The 23,832-nt window shown below is 29.8% G+C and overlaps 2 protein-coding genes across 2 annotated transcripts in view; one reads left to right on the top strand and one right to left on the bottom strand.

The window, feature by feature from the left end:
- Positions 1-18,168, bottom strand: part of LOC136979924 (Fanconi anemia group E protein-like) — a 25,130-nt gene extending 6,962 nt beyond the window's left edge. Inside the window, exons 1-5 of the mRNA XM_067275972.1 lie at positions 17,798-18,168; positions 17,603-17,713; positions 11,678-11,824; positions 10,125-10,248; positions 1,463-1,538 (exon numbers count right to left, since the gene is read on the bottom strand). Coding sequence (XP_067132073.1) covers positions 1,463-1,538; positions 10,125-10,248; positions 11,678-11,824; positions 17,603-17,713; positions 17,798-18,085 — 746 coding nt within the window. The 5' untranslated portion in view covers positions 18,086-18,168. The remainder of the gene's footprint in view (positions 1-1,462; positions 1,539-10,124; positions 10,249-11,677; positions 11,825-17,602; positions 17,714-17,797) is intronic.
- The window catches only part of LOC136979915 (DNA-directed RNA polymerase III subunit RPC3-like), a 23,934-nt gene continuing 18,242 nt past the window's right edge, over positions 18,141-23,832 (top strand). The window contains exons 1-7 of the mRNA XM_067275958.1: positions 18,141-18,568; positions 18,654-18,799; positions 20,168-20,280; positions 22,322-22,476; positions 22,875-23,011; positions 23,112-23,289; positions 23,501-23,682. Of these exons, the coding sequence (XP_067132059.1) occupies positions 18,326-18,568; positions 18,654-18,799; positions 20,168-20,280; positions 22,322-22,476; positions 22,875-23,011; positions 23,112-23,289; positions 23,501-23,682 (1,154 nt within the window). The 5' untranslated portion in view covers positions 18,141-18,325. The remainder of the gene's footprint in view (positions 18,569-18,653; positions 18,800-20,167; positions 20,281-22,321; positions 22,477-22,874; positions 23,012-23,111; positions 23,290-23,500; positions 23,683-23,832) is intronic.

The following is a 23,832-nucleotide window of genomic DNA, read 5'->3' as shown; positions in this document are numbered from 1 at the left end:
GCTGCTATTACCTCTTCGTTCGATGAAAATCGTTTCCCACGCATGAATTTTTTAAGATGTGAGAACAGCCAGAAGTCAGAGGGAGCTAAATCTGGCGAATAGGGAGGATGTTGCAACAATTCGTATTTTAATTCGCTGATTTTCGCGATGGTTTTTTGAGCTGTATGAGAGGGTGCGTTATCTTGATGAAAAATGATTTTTTTCTTCTGTAAACCAGGTCTTTTCTCACGAATTTTTATATCCAGCTGGTCCAAAAGATTACAATAATAGTCTGAGTTGATTGTTTTACCAGTTTGGAGATAATCCACGAACAAAATTCCTTTTGCATCCCAAAAAACTGATGCTAACACCTTCTTGGCCGATTTCTGGACCCTAACTCGCTTCGGAGCCGAAGTACTGGGTTCACACCACTCCTTAGCCTCTTGTTTTGATTCAGGATCATGATGGTAGACCCAAGTCTCATCCATAGTAATGAAACGACGCACAAAATCCTTTTTATTTTTTCTAAAACGCTCCAAATGTTGCTGAGAAAGTTGCATTCGAATGTGTTTTTGCTCCATAGTTAGCGAATGCGGCACCCATTGTGCACACAGCTTTCTGTAACCCAAAACATCAGCCAAAATATTGCTCACACTGCCTAATGAGATCCCTAGGGCTTCTACTAAATCTCTCTCAGTTAATCGACGATCTTCCAAAACCATATGCTGTATTTTTGCTACGATTTCTGGTGTTGATGCACTTTTTGGACGTCCTTCACGTGGATCGTCTTCAAGACTTGTACGGCCACGTTTAAATTCAGCAACCCATCTTTCTACTGTTCTAATTGAAGGTGAAGAGTCCTTATACACTTTTACCAATCGTTCATGAATTTGTTTTGGTGCTACACCTTCCAAAAATAAGAATTTTATCACTGCACGATATTCAATTTTTTCCATTGTAAAAAAATACACTGACACGTCAACTTTGAACAGCTGCAAATATAGAAATGAGTTGACAGATCTACATGAAACTTCACACGTGTTTATAAAAAAGTAGTACTATTTTTAGAGTAATAAAACGACAAACCTAATAGCGCCATCTCCTATTGAACGACAAAACTTATTGAACAACCTGGTATACACAGTCAAATGACCACTGACAGAAACAATAATTGGCCATTGTTTGGAAGTTATTTTGTAAGTATTTTTGTTGAAAGTTTCAAAAAAAGTAGCTGCTATTGGAGGTTTGACTATATACATGTTTATTTTATTAAAAAAATATTTTGAATATTCTTCACCAGCATTTAATAGTCTCATTGTAATTCTGTATTTAATTCATTTTTATTTGCATTTATTTGAATTTAAATAATCCAATTTTTGATGATTACATTTAATTTCTTTTTTTTATATAATTAATAAAATTGTTTTTATTATTCAAAAATTGATATCTGTTTTATAAAAAGGTAATTTTTCTTATAATTTACCTCAAATAAATGTCAGCTTGATCCAAAGGCAAACTTTCTTTTATAATTCTGACCATAAAATCCACTTGTACTTTACCTGAAATTATGATTTAAAATTCTATTATTCTTAAACTTTATAAAATAATCAATAATAAGATCAATTATACATTTACTATATTTTTATGTTTTGCCTTTTCATATGCTAAAAGTCTCAGTTAATTTCCAATTTGTGCCTCAAATCTATATATAAATGAGGATGTTCGTTTGTTTGTTTGCTATACACTCCTAGGTTGTTTGACCAATTTCTATGAAACTCAGCAGTTATAGTAAGTTAAAGTTAACATTAAGAAAAATATATCTGTGAGGACCAGAAAACATCCCCAGAACTATGTGAAATTATAAAGGAATTTTATGTTTTAATTATGTAAGACAGTGATAAAAAGACATGGATATACCCTGACTATATAAGGAAATGTTTGATCTAACAAAAAAAAAAAAAAAGAGAATACTACTCATATTTTAACAATAGAATAATGTAAGTACTAAGATCAACCATCTTTGATTGGGATCAAATTGACAGACAATTTTGTCTTATCCCGTGATCCAGGTTCTGATCCTGTTACACTTAGTAATAAGTGATGACCACTTAGAAATTGGAGAGGAGAAAGAACAACCAATCAGAATGGTCGATCTGGAACCCAAACATTATAAAAATCAGAATTTCAAGGATACAGGGAGCTTCTCTCTATTGCTTCCTTGGAAGAATTATCTTCACCCCAATTCAAAACATTTGTACGGACTTCCTTACAACTACACCCTGGGGCCATTGATTCTGAAAGGAACATCAAGAAACTTTTCTCTTAGGACTCTCTCAGTAAGAAAAAAGAACCTGAAGATTTAAAGATCAAAGAATATTGTTGTTGTAAAATATACTTTTAAGTTACAATAAATTGGGATGAAATTTATGTAACTGGAGAGTTGTCTTTGTGCCTAATGCTCCCACATACAATTCAGAACTGCTCATATATCCTGTTATTACGTGTGGATTGGCGACCTCACATATCTTAAATTTTTTAAGATATCATATTTTCACTTGATTAATGAAATTGTGCCATTTCCTACCATCCAAGTATTGCAATAAATGTGACAATGGTAGGTTGAAATAACCAAACTCTTTATATGGTTTTCATTTGAATGTTTGTTATATTATAGCATTTGATTTATATAACTACAAAGGTTATCTTACATAAGGATCAAGTGACCAATCTAACACATTCTAAAAATTCTTTAAATTGTGTAGTCGAGGAATAAAGATTTTTAAAAATGTGTTGGATTGGTCACTAGATGTGATAAACTCTTATGCAAGATAACCTTTGTAGTTATATAAATCAAATACTATAATATAAAGGTTAGAAGTTCAAAATAATCTTAATCTTTGTAGTTGTTCTTTTTTGCCTAGGCAATGCCAGGCTCATCTGCTAGTATACAATATTTGTAAACAACAAATTTTTAATTAGATTCCTAAAAATTAGTGTAAGTATTTAAGATAATTCAAATTTAGAGATAACTATTGATTTTTATTAAAATCAAGAAATTGTGATGTTTATTTACTTATCTATATATATATATATATAAAAATGGACGAGTTTGTGCCTATATCTCACTCTGCAGCCAAAACTACACATCGCACGTGAATGGTGTTTGGTTTGTGTGTGGTAGTAGCCCCAAGTCTCCCATCATGCACTATGGTGGTTGCGTCTCGATAGCTGTAAGGGTGTAGGAGATATGGGGGTTGAAAGTGGTTGACTACAAAAATGTATGACGCTTCAATGAGAATGTTCCAGTTTTTTCTAGAAATTTCCAGAACCTAGAGGTGAAATTTGGTACACAGTTAGGGTATATCATGAAAATGCACACTAAGAAGGGATTTTTCGAAATTCCCCCTGCAGGGGGAGAGGGAGAGGATTAAGACTTAACCTGAAGAACGGCTTTCTACTATACTATTTTAGATGCAAATTTTTGCATTTAACTACATTTCAGTAGGGTATGCAATGAAAGTGAACACTAAGAAGGGATTTTTCGAAATTTCCTCCACAGGGGAGAGGGAGAGCAGTAAGTCCTAACCTGAAGAACGGCTTCTACTGTACTATTTTAGATGCGATTTTTTGTTTTTAATTATGTTTAGTCTTCATTGAGTACTTAGGGGTTTAAATTAAATTGATAACATTTCAGACATTGATATAAATAGTTTTATATATTTCGATTTTTTAACCAAATGTTTGAACCATTTTAAATTCGAATTTGTTATTGCATATTGGTTCGATTATAGAATGATTGTAAACGTTCCAGAAAATTTATCAAATTAAAAATAGTTGGTTTAATTCTCAGCAATTCTCAGCGATAGGTGTTATATAACAATTTACTATGGTTGTTGAAATATTGAATGTAAATTGGGTTTGATTGCAAAATCTGCGCGAACGAAGTTGCAGATAACAGCTGGGTTGGAAGTGTTAAGAATGGAAGTGTTAACAATGGAAGTGTTAAGAGAAAGCGATGTACAAGATTTACAGGCGCAGATGCGGTTTTATGCGTTTTTGCAGGAAATCGAACATATTTTTAGACCCATCTAAAAATTCTCTAATTAGTCTCTGGAAACAGGGAGACCTAATTCTTGCATTCTGTGAAAACGGATAAGGTTGGCTATAACATAATAACCTTAATCTTCGCTATTGTTACTTTTTGCCCAAGCAATGCTGGACTTATCTGCAAGGAAAATAAAAGTCTTTTAACGCATGTCTTTTATATTAAAAAAAACTATATTACATATAAATGTACGAACAAAAAAAAACCCAGCGAAGTGGGTACTTGCAGCTAGTATACATATATAAACATAATAATATAAACTTTTTATCATCTGTTTGGAATTATAATTTAGAATAATAGTTTAGTTAATCAGAAAAGATAAAAATTACTTAATTTTATACAATATATATACAAATTTCTGATATTTTGAATTGTATATTACTATACAATCTCTCATGATCCTGTCTACAATCAATGAGTTTTCATATTCAGAAGTGATAAGTAGATGATCAAAGTTCAGCCAACTAGCCACTCTTAGACACAGGTTGGATTCTCAGAAGTTTTCATGATTATATTGATTTACACAATCAAATTAAACAAAGCAAATGATGAATTTTTCTACATGGGATCCACAAACAGATCTGTAAATCTCCAAGTCAAGGAACTTTTTGATTCAATTAGTTGGTTTCCCAGTAATAGCATGGTATTAACATAATGAGTGCTAGAGAAAGAAGTCAAAGAATGTTGAACGAGCTGATAGTACTAAAAACCTGATACAACATAAATACTATCAGAATTGATGAACACTGTTTCATCATGAGTTTATTAGGAAAATATCTGATCATCATCAATGCACAGGTTCCATAAACCTAGACAAGTTGGACTGGAATGCTCAATTCAAGAAATTGAGTGATATGGTTAAGCATTGGATTGATAAAATAAGGCAGTAGCTTAGATAAGGAAAGTGTTCTGCATTTAAAAGTGAATTGTTGTGTTCAGTTTTTAAGTGGAAACAATATGTTTGTACTGTGAATGCAGATTGATTTTTTTTAAATGTTTAATTTGTTAAAAAATCATAAACCATTCAAACTTTGGTTAATTTTAAAGAACAATGATACTTATATTTTTTTTATATGAATTGTAAGCTGAAATTGTCCTGGATCTGGACAAAAATGTTTATTATTATTCAGTTGAAATTTGGCTTCCTGAAGCATTTTAGTATTGATAATAATATGATGCCAGAAATACATGAAGTAATTGATATTAACGAATTCATGCATAAGGGGAAAATGACTTTATGTAGATATGACTGAAATAGTAATAATAATATTGACTGAAGTATCAAACACAAATCCGTGTTAATAACAACCACTTGGCTTTTTTCCACCTTTATTTAGTTGATACGGTACACGTTTCGGGCCTTATGCCCCTCATCAGTCAACAGTTCTTCCCCAGTATGGCACTTGTACACGGTAAGTTTGGACATTACAAACTCGAGGATAAAAGTTATAAAATTCTTTTACATCTGTTTTGAGTTAAAAAGTACAACTATTTAGTATAACAATAAATTTACATTAACTGTGAATAAAACTGGGACAAGTTCTTACTTTGTTGTTCTCTTGTACTTCTTAGTAGATGGTTAATACACAGTACATTTTCAAAGGTCGTTCGAGCACTTTTGGCTCGTTTATGTTGAGACAGAATCCAGAAAAATTTTTTAAAAGACAAATTTGTAGACCAACTTTGGGTATAAGTTTTAGTCTGAACTTTCCCCTGTTGAACGTTGTTTAGGTTTTGCGACATTTAAAATTTGCATAACTACATGGGTTGAAATGAAGTGAGCCTCCTAGCGGTATTTTTGGTAAGATATTGAGATTTATTGTATTTTTAACTAATATTAAAATTTATAATATATTTAACCAGTTTTTATTAATATTTATACTTGTATTTTTGTTTATACAATTTTTGGATTTAATTATAGCAAAACTTTCTTTAAACTTTCTATTATATATGTCTTTTTCTTTATACAAAACTTTGGTGTTATCCTTATCAATATTACAATTATTTATTAAGCAGTGGTCGTGGAAAACGGATTGCATCCTTTGGTGCTTCATATCAGCTATGTGTTCTTTTATTCTTATTTTTAGTTTCCGTTTTGTTTCTCCGATGTAGGTATGTGGGTCTTTGCAAGTACATGGTATTTCGTAAACGACGTTTTTGGATTCTTCGATGTTTTCATTAAGTTGTTTTTTTCCTTTATTTATTATCCGTGATTGCAATTTTTGATATTTTGGTGCCAATTTTATATTTATTTTTCTCATTTCTTTGTTTATTTCTTCGTAGAGTCCTTTTATGTATGGGAAACTTTTGTATTTTATATCTTGGTTTTTTATTTCTTGGATTTGTTTTTCATAGGTTGATTTTTCTATTTGTGTTTCCCATGTATTTATCAATCTAATTGGGTATCCGTCTAGTATAAACTTTTTCTTTAAATTATTTACGTGTTTTTGAACATTTTCAGGTTTACTAGTTCTATTTTTAATTTTTTTGTATTCCATGATGAAGACGTTTTGTTTTATATACAGTGGTATTTGGGAGCTGTAGTTTATAGTTTTTGTTATGGCACAAGGTTTCTTAAAGGGTTCAAATTCTAGATTATTTATATTCCTTTTGATTGTAATATCCAAGTAATTTATATTATTGTGTATACTATCTTCTTCTTCGATTTTGAACTTAATATTGTTGTGTATATTGTTTATGAGCGTATTTATCTTATCTATTGTAATAATTGAAGTATTATATATAATTATTATGTCGTCTACGTAGCGTTTATAAAAGTTTATTCCATGTATGTTGTTTATCTTCTCATCAATATCTATCATTACTATTTCTGCAAGCTTTGGACCGATAACTGAACCCATACTTATGCCTTCTTCTTGTGTGTAGTAATTGCCTTCATATTCGAAATAGTTGCTTTTATAAGCGAATTCTATTAAATTTATTATTTCCGGTTCTACGTTGAGTTTCATTAATTTTGGTTCTATTATGTCCCATGTCATCGACGGATACATATCAGTAATATCTAGGCTGGCGATTTTCATATTTCTTTCTATTTTTAGTTTTCTGATATCATGAAGAAGTTCGTCGGTATTCATTATAGTGAAAGTAGAGTTTTGGAATTGTTTCAGTTGTTGTTTTAGAAATTTTTCTAGATTATACAAAGGCGAGTTCTTGAAGTCTATTATCGGCCTCACTTTATCACCTGGTTTGTGGGTTTTTAAATGTATATTTATTTTTGGTGTACGATCATTATTATCATTTAGGATAAATTCTTTCTCTTGTTTGGTTAGTTTATTTAATTTTTGTAATTTAGTAATTCTATTTTTTAGTTCTTTTTGTATAACTTCTTTCGGGTCTATTGGGAGTAGTCTAAATTTTTCACTTTCCACTAGATCGTATTTTTTCTTTTTTATCCAGTCTGAATATACTATTATAAGTTGCTTGGATTTATCTGCTTTAAGTATATCTAAGTTATTATCTAACAAAAATTTTTTTACTTGACTAATTTTATTATTATATGTGTAGTAATATTTGTCTTTTATTACTTTCTTTCCTTTTTCTTTTGTTATATATTTCTTTATCTTGTTGCTAATATTCATTTTCATGAACTGAGACTCTGTGTCTTGGAGGGTGTTGCATATTTTGTCTAAGTTTGGTATAATTGTTAAAGTTTCCCATTTATTTGGGCCGCTGTAGTCTAAACCTTTTCGTAAGACGTCAAGAATTTCTTCGGGTATATCTATGTTAGTTTTATTTTCCACTATGGAATCTTCCCACTCTCTTATTTCGGTGGTAGATGGATATTGAAATTTTTTTATTAATTTCCCAATTTTTTTATATTTGTAGTGTTCTAAATTCTCTATTTGTTTTTGCTCTTGATGTTGGTCAGGCTCGATATCGATATTTTCTCTTTTCCTCAAATTACGTTTCAATCGCCTTAGTTTTATGTACTTGTACTTTATTGCTGATCTTAATATTTTTAAATTAAAATAATTCCTATCTCTAGTTGGAATGATGGCGGCAATGGATTTTGGTAAGGAGAGTGTTTTCAACGGTCTTTTTTCTTTTAGGTGTGTCTTGAGGTAGTTTATGTCTATTAAGATTTTTTGAATCTCACCTTTCATCCTTGTGATGTGTTCTGTGCCCATTACACTGGTTGAGGTACGCTAATGTTCTTTTCCGTTCTTTTCTTTCTGGTGGTATTCGCCGTTTCTATAACAATGGCTATTGTTGATTTTTGTGAAACCGTGTTGTATTATTCTTCGAAGTATCAAACACAAATCCGTGTTAATAACAACCACTTGGCTTTTTTCCACCTTTATTTAGTTGATACGGTACACGTTTCGGGCCTTATGCCCCTCATCAGTCAACAGTTCTTCCCCCAGTATGGCACTTGTACACGGTAAGTTTGGACATTACAAACTCGAGGATAAAAGTTATAAAATTCTTTTACATTTTGTTGTTCTCTTGTACTTCTTAGTAGATGGTTAATACACAGTACATTTTCAAAGGTCGTTCGAGCACTTTTGGCTCGTTTATGTTGAGACAGAATCCAGAAAATTTTTTTAAAAGACAAATTTGTAGACCAACTTTGGGTATAAGTTTTAGTCTGAACTTTCCCCTGTTAGACTAAACGTATACAAAGTTCAGGGGAAAGTTCAGACTAAAACTTATACCCAAAGTTGGTCTACAAATTTGTCTTTTAAAAAAATTTTCTGGATTCTGTCTCAACATAAACGAGCCAAAAGTGCTCGAACGACCTTTGAAAATGTACTGTGTATTAACCATCTACTAAGAAGTACAAGAGAACAACAAAATGTAAAAGAATTTTATAACTTTTATCCTCGAGTTTGTAATGTCCAAACTTACCGTGTACAAGTGCCATACTGGGGGAAGAACTGTTGACTGATGAGGGGCATAAGGCCCGAAACGTGTACCGTATCAACTAAATAAAGGTGGAAAAAAGCCAAGTGGTTGTTATTAACACGGATTTGTGTTTGATACTTCGAAATTCAACTAATTTTATTCATTCTTCTAAAAGTTTCAGCCAAAAATAAAAAGAAATCATAGGCTTTTTTGTATATAAAAACATGAATTTAATATTGTTCATGAAAATTAATATAAATACATTAATTTATATTAATTTTACAAATTTATAAATTAATATAAATATATGTTTTAAATATACTTGTTCACATATAAAACAGATACCAGGCATTGGAGCTCATAAAATGCATACATGTCTGGTTTTATACATAACCAAATATATTTAAAATTTATATGTTCGAGATAAAATTTCAAAATACATATATTATTTGAACGATAAATGAATAAATAATCAATTAATTTCATGTTAATTACTATCATCTAACTGTCATACGTAGTTTAAATTTTTGTTAATGCGAGTTTGTCGGCAGAATCCAGTAATGTATTCGAATCACGTAATCAGTTTGAACTTTTAAAAAACATTCAATTTTTATATTTAAAATATTAAATTGCAGATAGTGTTGTATTTTACAAGTAATTCTTAAATAAATTCATCATTTTTTTTATACATGCATTTGTTTGTACACCTTTTTGAGTTCCCTTTCTTTATATGTAACCTCAACCAATCTGATAAGGAAACATACTATTTTAATAATGTACAAAATTTTTAAATATAAGATATTTACAAATTGAAGTTAAAAGGTTCAAGTGACTGTTTTATATTTATTTGTATATTGACAGAACTTGTCCTATGGTAATAAGTATTCAGTCATGTCTTCATTAAGTCTTCATTCATCTTATATCATTACTATCATTCATGTAGGTTTAGTCATGAACTAATCATATAATGCCAGTAAGAAACTCTCATCACTGTTTGATAGATATGTTTATAACTGTTTTATAAACATATCTATCAAACAGTGATGAGAGTTTTTTTACTGGCATTCTATTTATAGTATTAGATGTGTTAGTGCTAAAACTGGGATGATTAACGATTCTAACCAAATGCTATTACCATCCATTCAACATGTTTATACTAAAAAAATTTTTTTACCTAAATAATTATTTTGTATACATGGTATGAAAAGACCTTCCAACACAGCTTTAGGAGAGATTTTTGCCCATTCTAGAACAGTCAAAATTAATAATCTTGATGGTTGATTATCCAAACAAATTACCTTAAAATGCAAAAATGAGTATAAATTAAATTCAGAACTAAATAAAATTTATGGATAGTTCTAAACAGAAAATATTAAATTATGGTACTCTTCGGTTAACAGGATGTCAGTCATTTTCACTACTATTTTCAGCAAAATTGTTATTTTGTGATTCATACATATTTAAAATTATAAGGAAATATTGAAAAATTTACAAAAGAAAACAATAAACTTACTACAATTATTTTTATGTTTTCTGCATGACATCCAGTCTCAGGGTCTACAAAGTTTATACTTGTGGTTTACTCACAAATGTTCATATCTAACTTCTAACTTGTCATTTTTGTATGCTTTCCAACAGTCAAATATAATTACGCTTCCTTTTTTTCACGTTATTTTGTATTGCATTAATCAATGTTTTAGCTAAATGGTCTTGCACAGTGACTAAATAACACTTTTTCGATTCACAGAAAACTCCATGGATTACTCACTGCAGTGGAAGAACACATCTGACATTTTTTTTCTATGTGTACTTTCTTCCACTTTAAGTACTCTGTTTGCACCACCTAATTTTACAATGATTCAAGATGATAAAAAAATTGGTCCAAACATAACATATATAATCATACCGATCAACAATTGTACTGTGATTATTTCCTAACTCACCATTTAAGATTCTAATTTCTAGGAAAAAACTAATTGCAATTTCTTTGTCATTTGACAATTGCCATATTCTAAAATCTGTTTTAAATTGAAAAGTTAGAAATAGACAAAAAGGAACCATTATGGCAAACTTTGAAAAAAACATTACAGTATTTAACTTTAAGGTACATCACTCCTACCAAGAAACATAATTTACATAACCACATGATGTTGAATGATGCAACTATGAGACGTGATACTATGCAAAGTAGGTTGAAAATAGAATAAAACATGTATTTTTAACTTTTATTATTATTCTCATTCATAATTTACAACCAAATAATATAAAATAACAAGTTATATGTACAAAATACAAGTAGAAGTTGAAATTTAACTTTTGCGAGTACACCAATGCACAAACATGCTAATCATTTTCAATATCAAAAATGCATTAACAATCATTGTTTAATTTCCTAATCAACTTTTGTAACTTTTATATAAGCTAAAAGAAAAGGGTAGGTTTGAATTCTAATAAACTATACATACTATTTGAACTAAAATAAATAAAATATTAAGATGTAAACACAAATCGGATTTCATCGATTGACTTTCATCCCATTAACCGAGGAGTACCTAAATTATTTTAATTTCTTAAGAAGAGAAGAATCTATTTGAAATCTAAAGATTAAAAAAAAAATTACATAAAACAGATTGATGTCGAGCATGTAAATCAATTTTCAAATCTAATTTTTTAATATTTATATTTCATTATAATAAGAATAATAAATAACAGAATTCTAAAACTCACTTTTGAATATAAAAGATGTTTGATCAAAGCAACTTCCGTGAAGAAACTGATTTGCGGTGTCAAATGTAAAATTAACTTGCAAAAACAGGAATGAAAATTCGTTTCATTTAATTTGTCTAATTCTAAATACTCACAGACATCTGGTATCTGAAATTTAAAAGATTTATATTTCTATCAGAAATGTTTAAAAATATCAGTGTATGAAAATAACATTTATTAATATTTTTCAATACATGAAACTGTGGAAATAAACACAATTCCTTTGTAAATTAAACAAAACTATACAATAAAAAAATAGTTTCTGAGTATGATGCCTCCATGGAAACAATAAATAAACCAATGCTAAATTAAGTGAAGGAGTCAAAAGTTTTATTAGATTAAACATTTTTTGGGACTCACTATCCTATCATCAGATCTCTAGGACATTCAAATTTTCTAATTTGAATGAGAATGCCTTGAGTTCCTTTGATTGAGAGGAAATTCAAACATAAGGACAGTTCTAAAAACAAGAAATTAATTAACCATTTGGTTCAATAATATGTAAGAATAAAAATATTATTTTAAAATGTATACAGGAAAACATGTTTGGATAACGAAGGAAATAAACAAGGAATAATCAAAATAACAAGAAGAATGTACAATCACTGGCCAAATTATTAGACGACCTACAGATTTTTCATAATTACATGTTTTATACCCGGTCTGGTGTAGGTCTATCTTATAAATCATAATTTTGAAAAACAAAACTTATTTTTTAATGTCATTGTATACCTATTTTTGTTATATTTCATTACAATGTTAATTTACTGGTCGGTATCAGAGCTTAGACACTAAAGTGTAGCATACAAGTACAAATGTGTTTCAGTCGCATCCTCGCTTGCTACTGGTCTGGACGTGTTTCTGTTCACCTTTTGTATTTATTTCGTGGTATACAATTATGCAAGTGTTTGTTTCTTCGATAGTAGTATTTTTACCAATTAGATATAATCAATTGTGATCTTTTGACGTGGGCAAAAAGGGGTACCTTTCACCACGTAAAAAAGCTGAAGTCAAAGCCCTCGTTAATACAAAAATGTATTCCAACCGTGAAATTTCACAAAGGTTGAAGGTGTCTGAAGCTAGCATACGACGTATAAAGAAAAAAGTTGAATCAGATCAAGATCTGAGTCCAAAAAGAAAAAATAAATGCAGCAGAAAGCCAATTTTCACCCCAAGGTCAGAAAGATGTCTTAAGAAAATTTGCTTAGAAAACAGATTTGCTACCATGAAATCAATAAAATCTCAATTGGAAGATGCAAACGTGAATGCTTCTGAGTGCACTGGTCGCAGAAAATTGAAAGATCTGGATTTTAAGTCTTACCACCAGCAAGAAAACCCAAGTTAACAGTTGCAATGAAAGCAAAGCATTTGGAATGGGCCAAACAGTGGCGTGATAAGGATGTAGACTTCTGGAGATTGGTAATTTAACATTAAATAGATTATTTACTATAAAATAGACAAATTAACAGTAGGTACTTGATTCATAAGATATTTTTTCTTTGTTTTCTCAGGTCTGTTTCAGCAATGGAAGCACATTTGAAATTTTAGCAAACAAAGCTCATTTTGTCCGTCGTCGCAGAGGCAAAAAATTTCATTCTGACTGCGTCATTCAGACTGTTAAGCACCCCACGAAAGTAATGATTTGGTCTGTCATTAGTGGCAAGGGCACTGGGTGCTTGTTCGTAGTAAAAGGCACCATGAGTCAAGACCAATATAAAGAAGTCTTGCAAAATCAGTTGCTGCCACAGGTTAGAGAATGGTTCCCAAATGGGGAACCATTTATTTTTATGCAAGATGGAGCTCCCTGCCACACAGCCAGGTCTGTGAAAACATATCTACAAGAGCAAAATATCCCTCTGTTGGATTGGCCGGGTAATAGTCCCAACATGAACCCCATAGAAAATGTGTGGGAGCTCATGAAGAGAGAAGTGGCCAAAGATGTCATCACAACCAAAATGCAGCTTTTGGAAAAAATTATCAATGTGTGGAATCATCATCCACAAATGCAGGAGACGGTCCAGTCTTGCATCGACAGCATGCCACACCGGATTGAGGCTCTCATAGCTGCAAAAGGTGGCTCAACAAAATACTAAAATTTAAATGGCAATTTTGTATTTTTTTACTATGTTAATAAAAACAAAAATTTTCAATATAACGTTTTATTTGTGTTAGCATCTACGTAATAAAGTAAACTGTACATTACAGGTTGAATTCATTGGTAATAAATATTCAAAGACCAAATTGTAGTAGCTGATAATTAAGATTTGCATAAAAAGTATAGTGCGTCTAATAATTTGGTCAAGGACTGTACATAAATATGCACATACAATCATTAAGGTTAGACCCAATTAAACATCTAAAAAGGGGGTAGATACAATTAAACATCTCACAGGGTATTAGGTAGTAAGCAAACCACCATAAAGGAGAATTAGTCAATAGTGTGACTAGGGTGAAGGAGACAAAAGCAACTACACCAAGGATCCAAATCACTGTTTTCTCTTTATTTGTTCAGCAGAAAAACAAACAAGTAATTCTCTTAAAGAAGTCTCAAAAATGCCAATAAATTTTTCCAGCTTTTATTGAATATTTTATTTATGTTGTTATGTTTGTTAAGAAGTTCCAAAAATTTAAATCCAACTCAAACTAATCTTCTTGTAGCCGAAAACATTTTTAAAAATTAGTACTTTTTGACTATATGCCTATCATCTATTCTGATGACAGACATATAGTCTGACAAGCAATAGATAATACTGTTGTTGACTCCTGATGACAGATGTATAGCTCAAAAAATACTAAAATTTTCTAAGGTTTTGATAGTCCATCTTTTGATGATTAGTAATAATGTCTATATTATTAAAATCATCAAAAGATGGACTATCTGGTAGGTGCTTAAATAATATAACATGACATAAAAAAAAATAAGATTGTTAGAAAGCTCATAGTTTCACTGTGTAAATATCATATACAGTAGAACTCAGTTAAGAAGACTTTCAAGGGGTCAATTTAATAAACTTAAGCAGAAATGAAAATAATCCATATGTATTTAACATTGCTCTGCTACATTACGGTGAATTAGATCATACAGTATTTATTTATTCAGATATTTGCTTTATTGGTTTTGTTATGCAAGGGGAAAAACATTTTATGATTTCCACAAACAAAACCACAGATCTACATATAACGTACTAAAACTTGATGAAAACTTAACAGTATCATCCATGTATTTTGTAGCACTTTGCTACAAGCATGGTTGCCAGATAATCATGTAAAAAATTGTGAAATACATATTCAAAGTAGCCCAAAGTTGCATGCATGTGACACATGAGATATTGTACATTCTTTTTTCACAGGCAATTAAATGTATAAAATAACTTATTTGATAGAATGCAGTTGACTTTTTAAGCATATTTTTTTTTCAGCTGTAAACAAAGATTTCAGTTTACTTATGTGGGAAATTTTCTTAAATAGAAACATTTAATATGGGATAAATTCACATATCTCTTACAGGGAAAAATTGGGACTTTTGAAATTATTCTAACATGAAAAAACTTCTAATGTGAGAAACTTCTTAGCTGAGTTCTACTGTTTATATATTCTGAAATGTGTATATTTTCTGTAAAGTAAACCAGGTATAGCAATATCTCTTAAGTAATTTTCATATGTATATGTTGTATAGTCAGCTGTATAGTTTGTATGGGTTCTGGCCACTTAATAGGCCCTTTAGCCTAGAATGAAATACCTAGAATGTTTCAACTAAACCCATACTCAGCAGAAAGAATAATTACTAAAATCTTCACTAAACATCTTTGACTGCTGAGACACATTTATTTGCTATAAACTAACATTTTCAGCCTAATGCATGTTCCAAAAGTATGGCACTTAAGGATGACCTATGCATTAGGCTGTAAATGTTAGTTCATAGCAAATAAATGTGTCTCAGCAGACAAAGGTGTTTAGTAATTATCCTAGAATGCTTCTTCATCAATAAAAAGAAGTCTTAAAAATTTTATTTTTCATTAGTAAAAATAACATTAATTTTATAGGGGTAGGTAGGAACCACTGTGGGCCTCTAAATGTTCTCTGAGCCTGGAAAAATTCCCAGTTCTCGTCTCCTCTGTATGTAGTTCCTAAATGAAGACTGTTAAATTATGTAATTACTTTTATGTCATTTAACTTTCAAACAGAGCAAAACTAAAACAAATTGTTGAAGAAATCAGTAATTAATTATTGTGACATTGTCACACTTTCAGGCTGCAATTTTTAATCATATTTTTAATTTATTTAATTGCAACATCAAATCAGTTACGTAAGTAAATGTCTCTTCAATCCGAAAAAAGGGAATCCTTCGGTAGACTACCTCACAGCTATTCAGGTTATAAAACTCCTTTATTGTTTTTTCACAGATGCATTTTGGGCTAGTTTAATTCTCTAGTCCCTCATCAGTGCCTAAGGATCTCCACAGGTTTCACTGGCTTATTTTTAGTAGTGTCTTGCCCCTGTACATCATACTTTTCCATTAGCAATGGAGTCGTGCCAGTCATCTATCTAACTCCTTTCAGGAGAAGTTTTGAATTGAAATAACATGATTTCTACTTTGCATCAGAAGTTCATATATAGTTAATCAGGGCCTCCTGCCATTCAGCTTCCCATATGTGGTCTTGAATTTCATTTATCTAACACTGTTCTTAAGAGTAAGGAAAGACAGACAAACAAATAGACAGACTAAGCCTACAGTGGAAATTTATAGGTCTATAATTTTTTCAAATTGCAGCTCAAAAAAACCAAAAATGTATTTGATTCTATTCATCAATACTATTTTCACTAGTCAGAACTTATTCTGAAAGTAGATTTTTCTTTGTTTAAAAAAGTCATTCTTTGTTAGTTATACAGTATTTTGTCTATATATTTCTGGCTGAAAACTACTTTATTCTATCTCCACTTTTTTAAGTTTGAGAAATTAAATTTGAAAGTTTAAAAGAACTATTAGAAGGATAGACATACAACAAATTGCTCTTTGCTCTAATAATATCATTAGTGCAGATGAGTCAAGATGTAGATAGGGAAATGGAATGATATTATGTTAAAATCTAAAAATGGAAATACAGCAAAATATTTCTCAGCCATAGACTTTGATTTTGCAATTCTTTTGCAAAATAAATACATAAGTTAAAATGACTGAAGTATAGGGATGAGCAGTAATTAACTACTAGTTAAATATTGGAAGTAGTTAACTACTGTCCATCTCTACTGAAATTTACTTTCTTTTGAATGTTTACTATATGTATAGTTAAAATTGCATTTAGAAGACTAATACATTAATTCATTTTTATAACAAATTCAGCCTGAGCACCAGAATAGAACTAGATTATTTTTCCATAATATATTATATTAAAATTATTATTACTGTTCTTACTATGTCAGAAGAATAGCTAAATTTAAATAAATATATGACTTCTACAAAAGTAAAATGAACATAGAAGAGGAAATGCATCAAGAGTGGACAAAGTTACAACCGAATATCCAAAGCATGTACTGCTTTAACTTGTGATAAACAAATTGATTGAGGCAAAATTTGATGTTGCAATGTTATCACAGCATAGACTATTGCTCTATCAGTTTTATCCATCATAAATTAATCAGATCTTAGTGATCTCAATACAAGTTATGATAAAAAAAAAATCAGTATCTTGATGCAAACTACCTAGAAAAAGTATGATTGATTGATCAAATCTAGACAACAATAGCGGAAGGAGAATAAATAATAATTGTAAGAAACTGGAATTGTCGGCAAAAAAAGTGGGACAAATGCCAAACATGGCGGATGTGCGGACCGTCTATGCAAAACACGGGCAGTCGAGAGCTCCGTAATAATCAAAGAATACTTACATGCTTTGGATTAATATTACTAAAAACTTCTCCAAGAAGCCTTAAGTTTGTATCATTTTGGACATTATCATTCTGTAATGAAAGCCACTCTTTCAGTTCATATAATTTAATCTGTAGGGGAATTAAAATTGAATTAATTAAATTATTCACAGAAAAAAAACCAAATTTATGTATTTAAAATTAACTGATGTGAACCTTATCAAATGATTGATCAGACTGGTAATTTGAATTTTCTTCTTGTAATGTTTTAACTTGAGATTGTTTTGTATCTTTATTTGGCTTTTCTATATTTACAGGATGAAACTTAATAAACGATTTAATATCTTCTTCAACAGCTTTATTTTCGCTTTGAATGTCATTCTCCCTCGTACTGTTGTGTTTTACAAATGATTTATATAAAAAATTATCATCCGAACTATTTGTTGCATATATTTCTCGAATTTTGCTGATATTTTCATCGGTAAAACTATATTGTTTCCACATTTAATACAAATTAATCAACAAAATATAATCACTCAACTTTGTTTACTTCTCGACCTTACCGATTCGTAACACGTGGTGCACAACGTGCTAACTTACGTTCATATTTTTTTTAAAATTATCAACTCTACTTCAACGATATAACAACTATCAAACATATTTTACTATAGAAAGCATTAATCTGTAAAAACTAATTTCGAAAACATAAAGTGTATTTTAACGATATTTAGGCTACAAAATTGAATGACGTTTCGAAACCAACATGGCGGCGCCCGTAGATCACGTGTTGTATTATTAATTTTTATGTTAAAAGTTAACCGTAATTTAATTGAGAAAAAAATGTCAAAAAATCAAATAATGCTGTGTTCTTCTTTACTGAAAGAACATTTTGGAGAAATAGTTCAGAAAGTTGCTATTATGCTTAAAAAATATGGCTCTCGTCCATTAAGAATCATTGCACAAGAAACTATGTTGCCCTTAAGAAAGGTAAATAACTAATTAAAATGATTGTAATAAGATTATGTGTATACCATATTATGAAATGAAATTTATCTACTTATTTATATCTCAGGTAAAACAGTCACTACGAGTCTTAATCCAACATGATATGGCAGAGTTTGAACTTAATAAAAAAGGATTCGTTGAATATACTGTTAAGTTAGAGAATATTTTACTCCTTCATCGATATCCTCGATATATTTACTGTGCTAAAACATTGTAAGTACTGTAAAATTGAGAAGAGTTTACTTTAAAATGAACTTTTTATTAGTTAAATTAAATTTAAACTGTATTTTACTATATTTAAACTTGATATAAACAAATTAATAGATCGTAAATTTATTATATTGTTCAGCTATAACTAGAAGATCTAATTAAAACTATAAAAATTATTTTGGTTTTTTTCTGTTAATTAATGGGATGCCAGTTATAACTTTAATTCAATGCACGATACTGTCATCCATGTCACTCCTCTAAGACTGTCGTGTCTGATTGTTTAGCCCACGTAATTGTGTCGGCTTTGAGTAGCCCACTTTGTTGTATGTGGAGTACTTGATGTTATATAGTTTTAGGGGAGTGGGCTCGCCCCACCTGTACTGAAGTGTGAATGACTAGATATGGAGGAAATGTTCATTTCTTCCACATCTTCAAAAAATTCTTGCAATAAAACGTTCAGAAAGAAAACAAACATTAAAGACCCTATTTCAGAAGCATCTAAAAAAAGTGCAAAGGTAGAATATAAAGTATCAGTCTCTCATGATCACACATATATTGTTTGCCATCTCCAAAGAAGGTTCATGAAATTGTAGGAGCAGAATTTGGTTGTAAATATTTTCTACCATTATTATAACTGAAGCATGATTCTTTAAAAAGAGATGAACAAATTCTACTATTATTGTTTGGTTTCCAATGATCATGTCGCATTAGTATAAGCCATTCCTTAAGAAGGGATTTGTCAATGAGTGGAAACCACACAAAGAAAACTTTTTATTTTAAATTTCACTATCACAAGAATGGAATCTGATTTACTTATCACTGATATTAACCACTCTAAAATTCATAATTTGATATGTATAAGGCTTCTATCCAAAACATTTCTAATTATTTAAATTTTTATAAATTAGACAGTGTTTCAAAGTAAGTTCAATACTTTTCATTTACCTGTACTTTTATCAGATTAATCTTTAAACATTTTATTATGCATAAGAAAATAGTGTGTGTGCAAAATTAATAATTATAACTTGTGAAGTGAAATTCCTGAACTTTACTTGTAACTGTTGGTACAATTGATAGCAGCACAAAAATGTAGCATAATTATTTCTTATAGTATGCTTCCCTTTCTACCCTGACTGTCATGGCTTCCTTCTCTTCAATGAGCTTCCAAAAGTGACACTGTAAACACTGCTACCGGCACTCTATGTTATTCTATCTTGTTGGTTTGTCAATACAAATAAATTGGGTTGTTGTTAATATTATATATGAAATTATTTCATTAAAATTGTTAGTAAAAATTTGTTCAGAAGTTTATATATAATTACATTTAAAAAATTACATGAAAAATATATACACATATTGAATTATTTACAGATATGGTGACATTGGCGAACTTCTTGTAGAAGAAATATTAAACAATGGAATGATGACAATGGAGGTAGTCATACAAAAAGTTTCTGAACGTTTAGCTGAAGCAACAGGAGATGGTACAATAAAAGCCTATTTGATAATTACAATAATTTATGATTTAGACAGATATTGAAGCTATATAAATTATTATAATATTAATAGTCTAAAATATAAAAATTATAATAAGAAATGACTTAATGGAGCAGGATAGCTTAAAAATAATTTTTTTTAAAACTTTTCCAACGCTGAGAGCACTAACAGGACCCCTTTTTTCCATACCTATCATAGATTCAGCCAGTCTAATATTGGGTAGGCAAGGTGGTGAGGAACAAGTCCAACATATCTGGGATAAACTACTGCCCATGAAAAATTCCTGGATACAACTTTCCTCTTAGGCTTTGTTGTTTCCAGGGGTTTTATGTATATATAACCAAATACACAAAAAATAAAACAAAAATATTGAAAACATATAAGTGTAATGCAAGAGATGCTTTCACAGCAAGAGTGAGAGAGAACTTGGGGCACAACAGATGGCATTTATGCAGTGAGTACATTTTGAACTTTGGTTTGAGCATCAGTCAAACTCCAGGTTGAATTTCTCTCAAATTTGACATTAGAATTCTGGCACATCTGAAGTACAAGCTACTACAGTATACACATATTGTATTAACTTATTCAATCTCTCTACACACTGGTAAAATAAGTATATAAATTCTTCAAACCTGTTAACCGGAGTCGATCTATTTTTAGAATTGCAAACGTTTTCACAGCCCCTCCTGGGCTCTTCTTCGGGCTTCATCGTATAGGCCATGCATTAATCATAAGGAAGAAATGATCCTATCCAGTGCATGGCAGGTTTTGCTAGAAAACAACGTTTAAAGGGAGGAGCATGGAGCATGCGCAATACAGCTGTTGCACATGGAGCATGCGCAATCCAGCTGTTGCACATGATAATATTTGAAAAAGAAATTCAAATCGAATGTTTATTCGAACGTTAACGGCCTATACGACGAAGCCTGAAGAAGAGCCCAGGAGAGGCTGTGAAAACGTTTGCAATTCTAAAAATAGATTGGCTCCGGTTAACAGGTTTGAAGAATTTATATATTAACTTATTGTATTGTAATTAATATAAAATGAAGTAGGCTAGTTATGTAATTGTAGCAAATATAACTGGTCTAAAATTGAATTTTAAATAATATAAATTTTATAGTTATCAGATCAGAAATAATGCAACTAGCTACATGGCTGAGGCATTTCACTACTGTCAGATGAACTCCATGAATTTTTTGTTGGAGTTCTGTCCTGGATATGTTGAGCTCATCCCTCACTTCCTGGTCAAACCCATGATAAACCTGTACAAAAGGCTTTCTTAGTGCTCCACAGGACAGAAATAATTAAAAATAAGAACATTATTACATTTAATTGAAATGTGAAAAATAACCAAAATTTTTAATGTGTAAGCAATAGATATAAGAATTGTAGCTTATAAGTATAGATATTAAAAAAAATTAATGCTCTTTTAATTGGAGTAATATTTTAAAATTGTTTAAGTTTACACTTTTAATTAAATATTCTATTACTATTACAGCCAATTGACAATACTTAATAATATCAAAACTTATGTTTTGTATTATCATTCACAGTATAACAATAGGATATATTATTTTTTTCCAAAGATCACATTCAGTTTCTGATGTTGAAAATTTTTTGTACATAGATTTTTATAATAATTTAATAAAAGAAAAAATTACATAAAAAGTTACTTTATCTAAACTAGTTTTTAAAATTATTCTTAAGGCTGGTTCTCAAGATGGCTTACTGACATGAAAGTTGTTCTCATTAATGCAGCATGCTACTGAATAATCTTTCGCATTGGTCAGTACTTAATTTTTTGTTTGCCATCATGATAAAAATTGAGCTCAATTCAATTGTAAACACACTTCTTTTCTGTTGTGGTCATTGAAGTGAGAATCAGTCTTTACTATTGTTTTAATTTTTATCTCCCATACACTTTTCATTAAAGTATATCATTTTATATCCGAGAAAAGTGACTAGTTTTTATATACTTATACTTAAATAAACTTTTTGTATTCATTTATTTGAATATAAATATTACAGGAAAAGCTGATATTCCTATTTCATCCATAAAGGAAAAATTTAATAATTTAGTCCAGTCTCATTTTATTAAGAGATGTCCAATGACAGAATGGGAAGAAAACTCTCTTGTCCCTAGCATGTATCTTCAAGAACATGAAATGTTTAGAATTTGTGAAGTAAGAAATATTATTATTTATTTGTAATAGATATATGTATAAAGTAAAATATAGTAACAATTTTTCTTTAAATCTTTAATACATGATAGCAGAGAATTTTTTATTTTTAGACAACCTTAATTTTCACATTAAGACAGTATAGAAATAAAAAAAACTTCTCTAGACATCAATTTGTATAATAATACTTTTCAAAATACTCTACTGTTAGTTATTAATCTAATTTTTCTACTTTAATGCATAAATATTTTAATATAAAGTTTATTAAAAGTTACAAAATTACAAGAATCTTTATTACTTACTTTAGGTAATTTATATTTTAGTTTTTAATTTTCATTTAGAATAAAATTAAATAACATTATAAGGTATTTCAATTATAAAATCTCCATATTTATGAGCAGCTAGAAATTTATGCACTCAATGAAGTAAGTGATGATGAGGGATTACCACCAGCAAAGAAATTAAAATTAAGAAACACTTCAACAAAAGAAACTATCTATTGGAGAGTTAATTTTGATCGATTTCATCAGTATTTTAGGTATGTACAAAAAGTTAATGATTATTTCAACAATTAAGCAAACTGTATATTGATACATAACTGTTAAAAATATATGCAAATAATGCATTTTTTAATTTAGGGATCAATGCATTATTAAAGCTGTGATATCACGATTTGATAACAAAACTGGAGACGTTGTAAGGACATTATTACGTTTAGTTGAAACGAGAAGTAATCCTTGGGTTGAAACAACCAATCCTGTTCCTCGCCATGAATTATTACAGATGTTGATAAAAGAGAGTAATATTACAGCAGATGTAATTAACATTTTCAGTTTTGATTTTGAAATATACCAAACACTTTTTAAGTTAAATTGTAAGCTGATAATATAAGACAGAAAATCAATTTTCTATCTTATGTTATCAGTTTTCAGTTATTTCTGTATTATATTATTGACTTTATTTATTTTCTAAGTTATTTATCAAAAATAAAAATATTAATTATATTTGTTTTATTTTGTTATATTAGGAAATGGATGCATATCTTGCAGTCTTAATTGATGATTCAACATCATTTGTTTCAAGAGTAGATGAGAGAGGTGGTGGAATGTATGTAGTTAATATTAAGAAATCTTTGCAAAAATTATCAGAAGCCATAGCTATTTCGGTTGTTCAAGATAAATTTGGTTCTAAATGCTGCAGAGTGTTTCGGTAAGTTTAAAATGCTTATCCAAAGTAAAGTAATTATATTTAGAATAACAGATCAGAAAATATACTTAAATTTGTTTAATATTCAATTCATTTATAAAGATTTTTTACTAAATTATATGTATGTCAGTTTTAAGGTAAATGTATGCATGG

The sequence above is a fragment of the Centruroides vittatus genome, unplaced genomic scaffold, assembly GCF_030686945.1.
Source record: "Centruroides vittatus isolate TY-2023 unplaced genomic scaffold, ASM3068694v2 contig_651, whole genome shotgun sequence".
NCBI classification, from domain to species: Eukaryota; Metazoa; Arthropoda; class Arachnida; order Scorpiones; family Buthidae; genus Centruroides; species Centruroides vittatus.
This window is presented reverse-complemented; position numbering and strand designations above follow the sequence as displayed.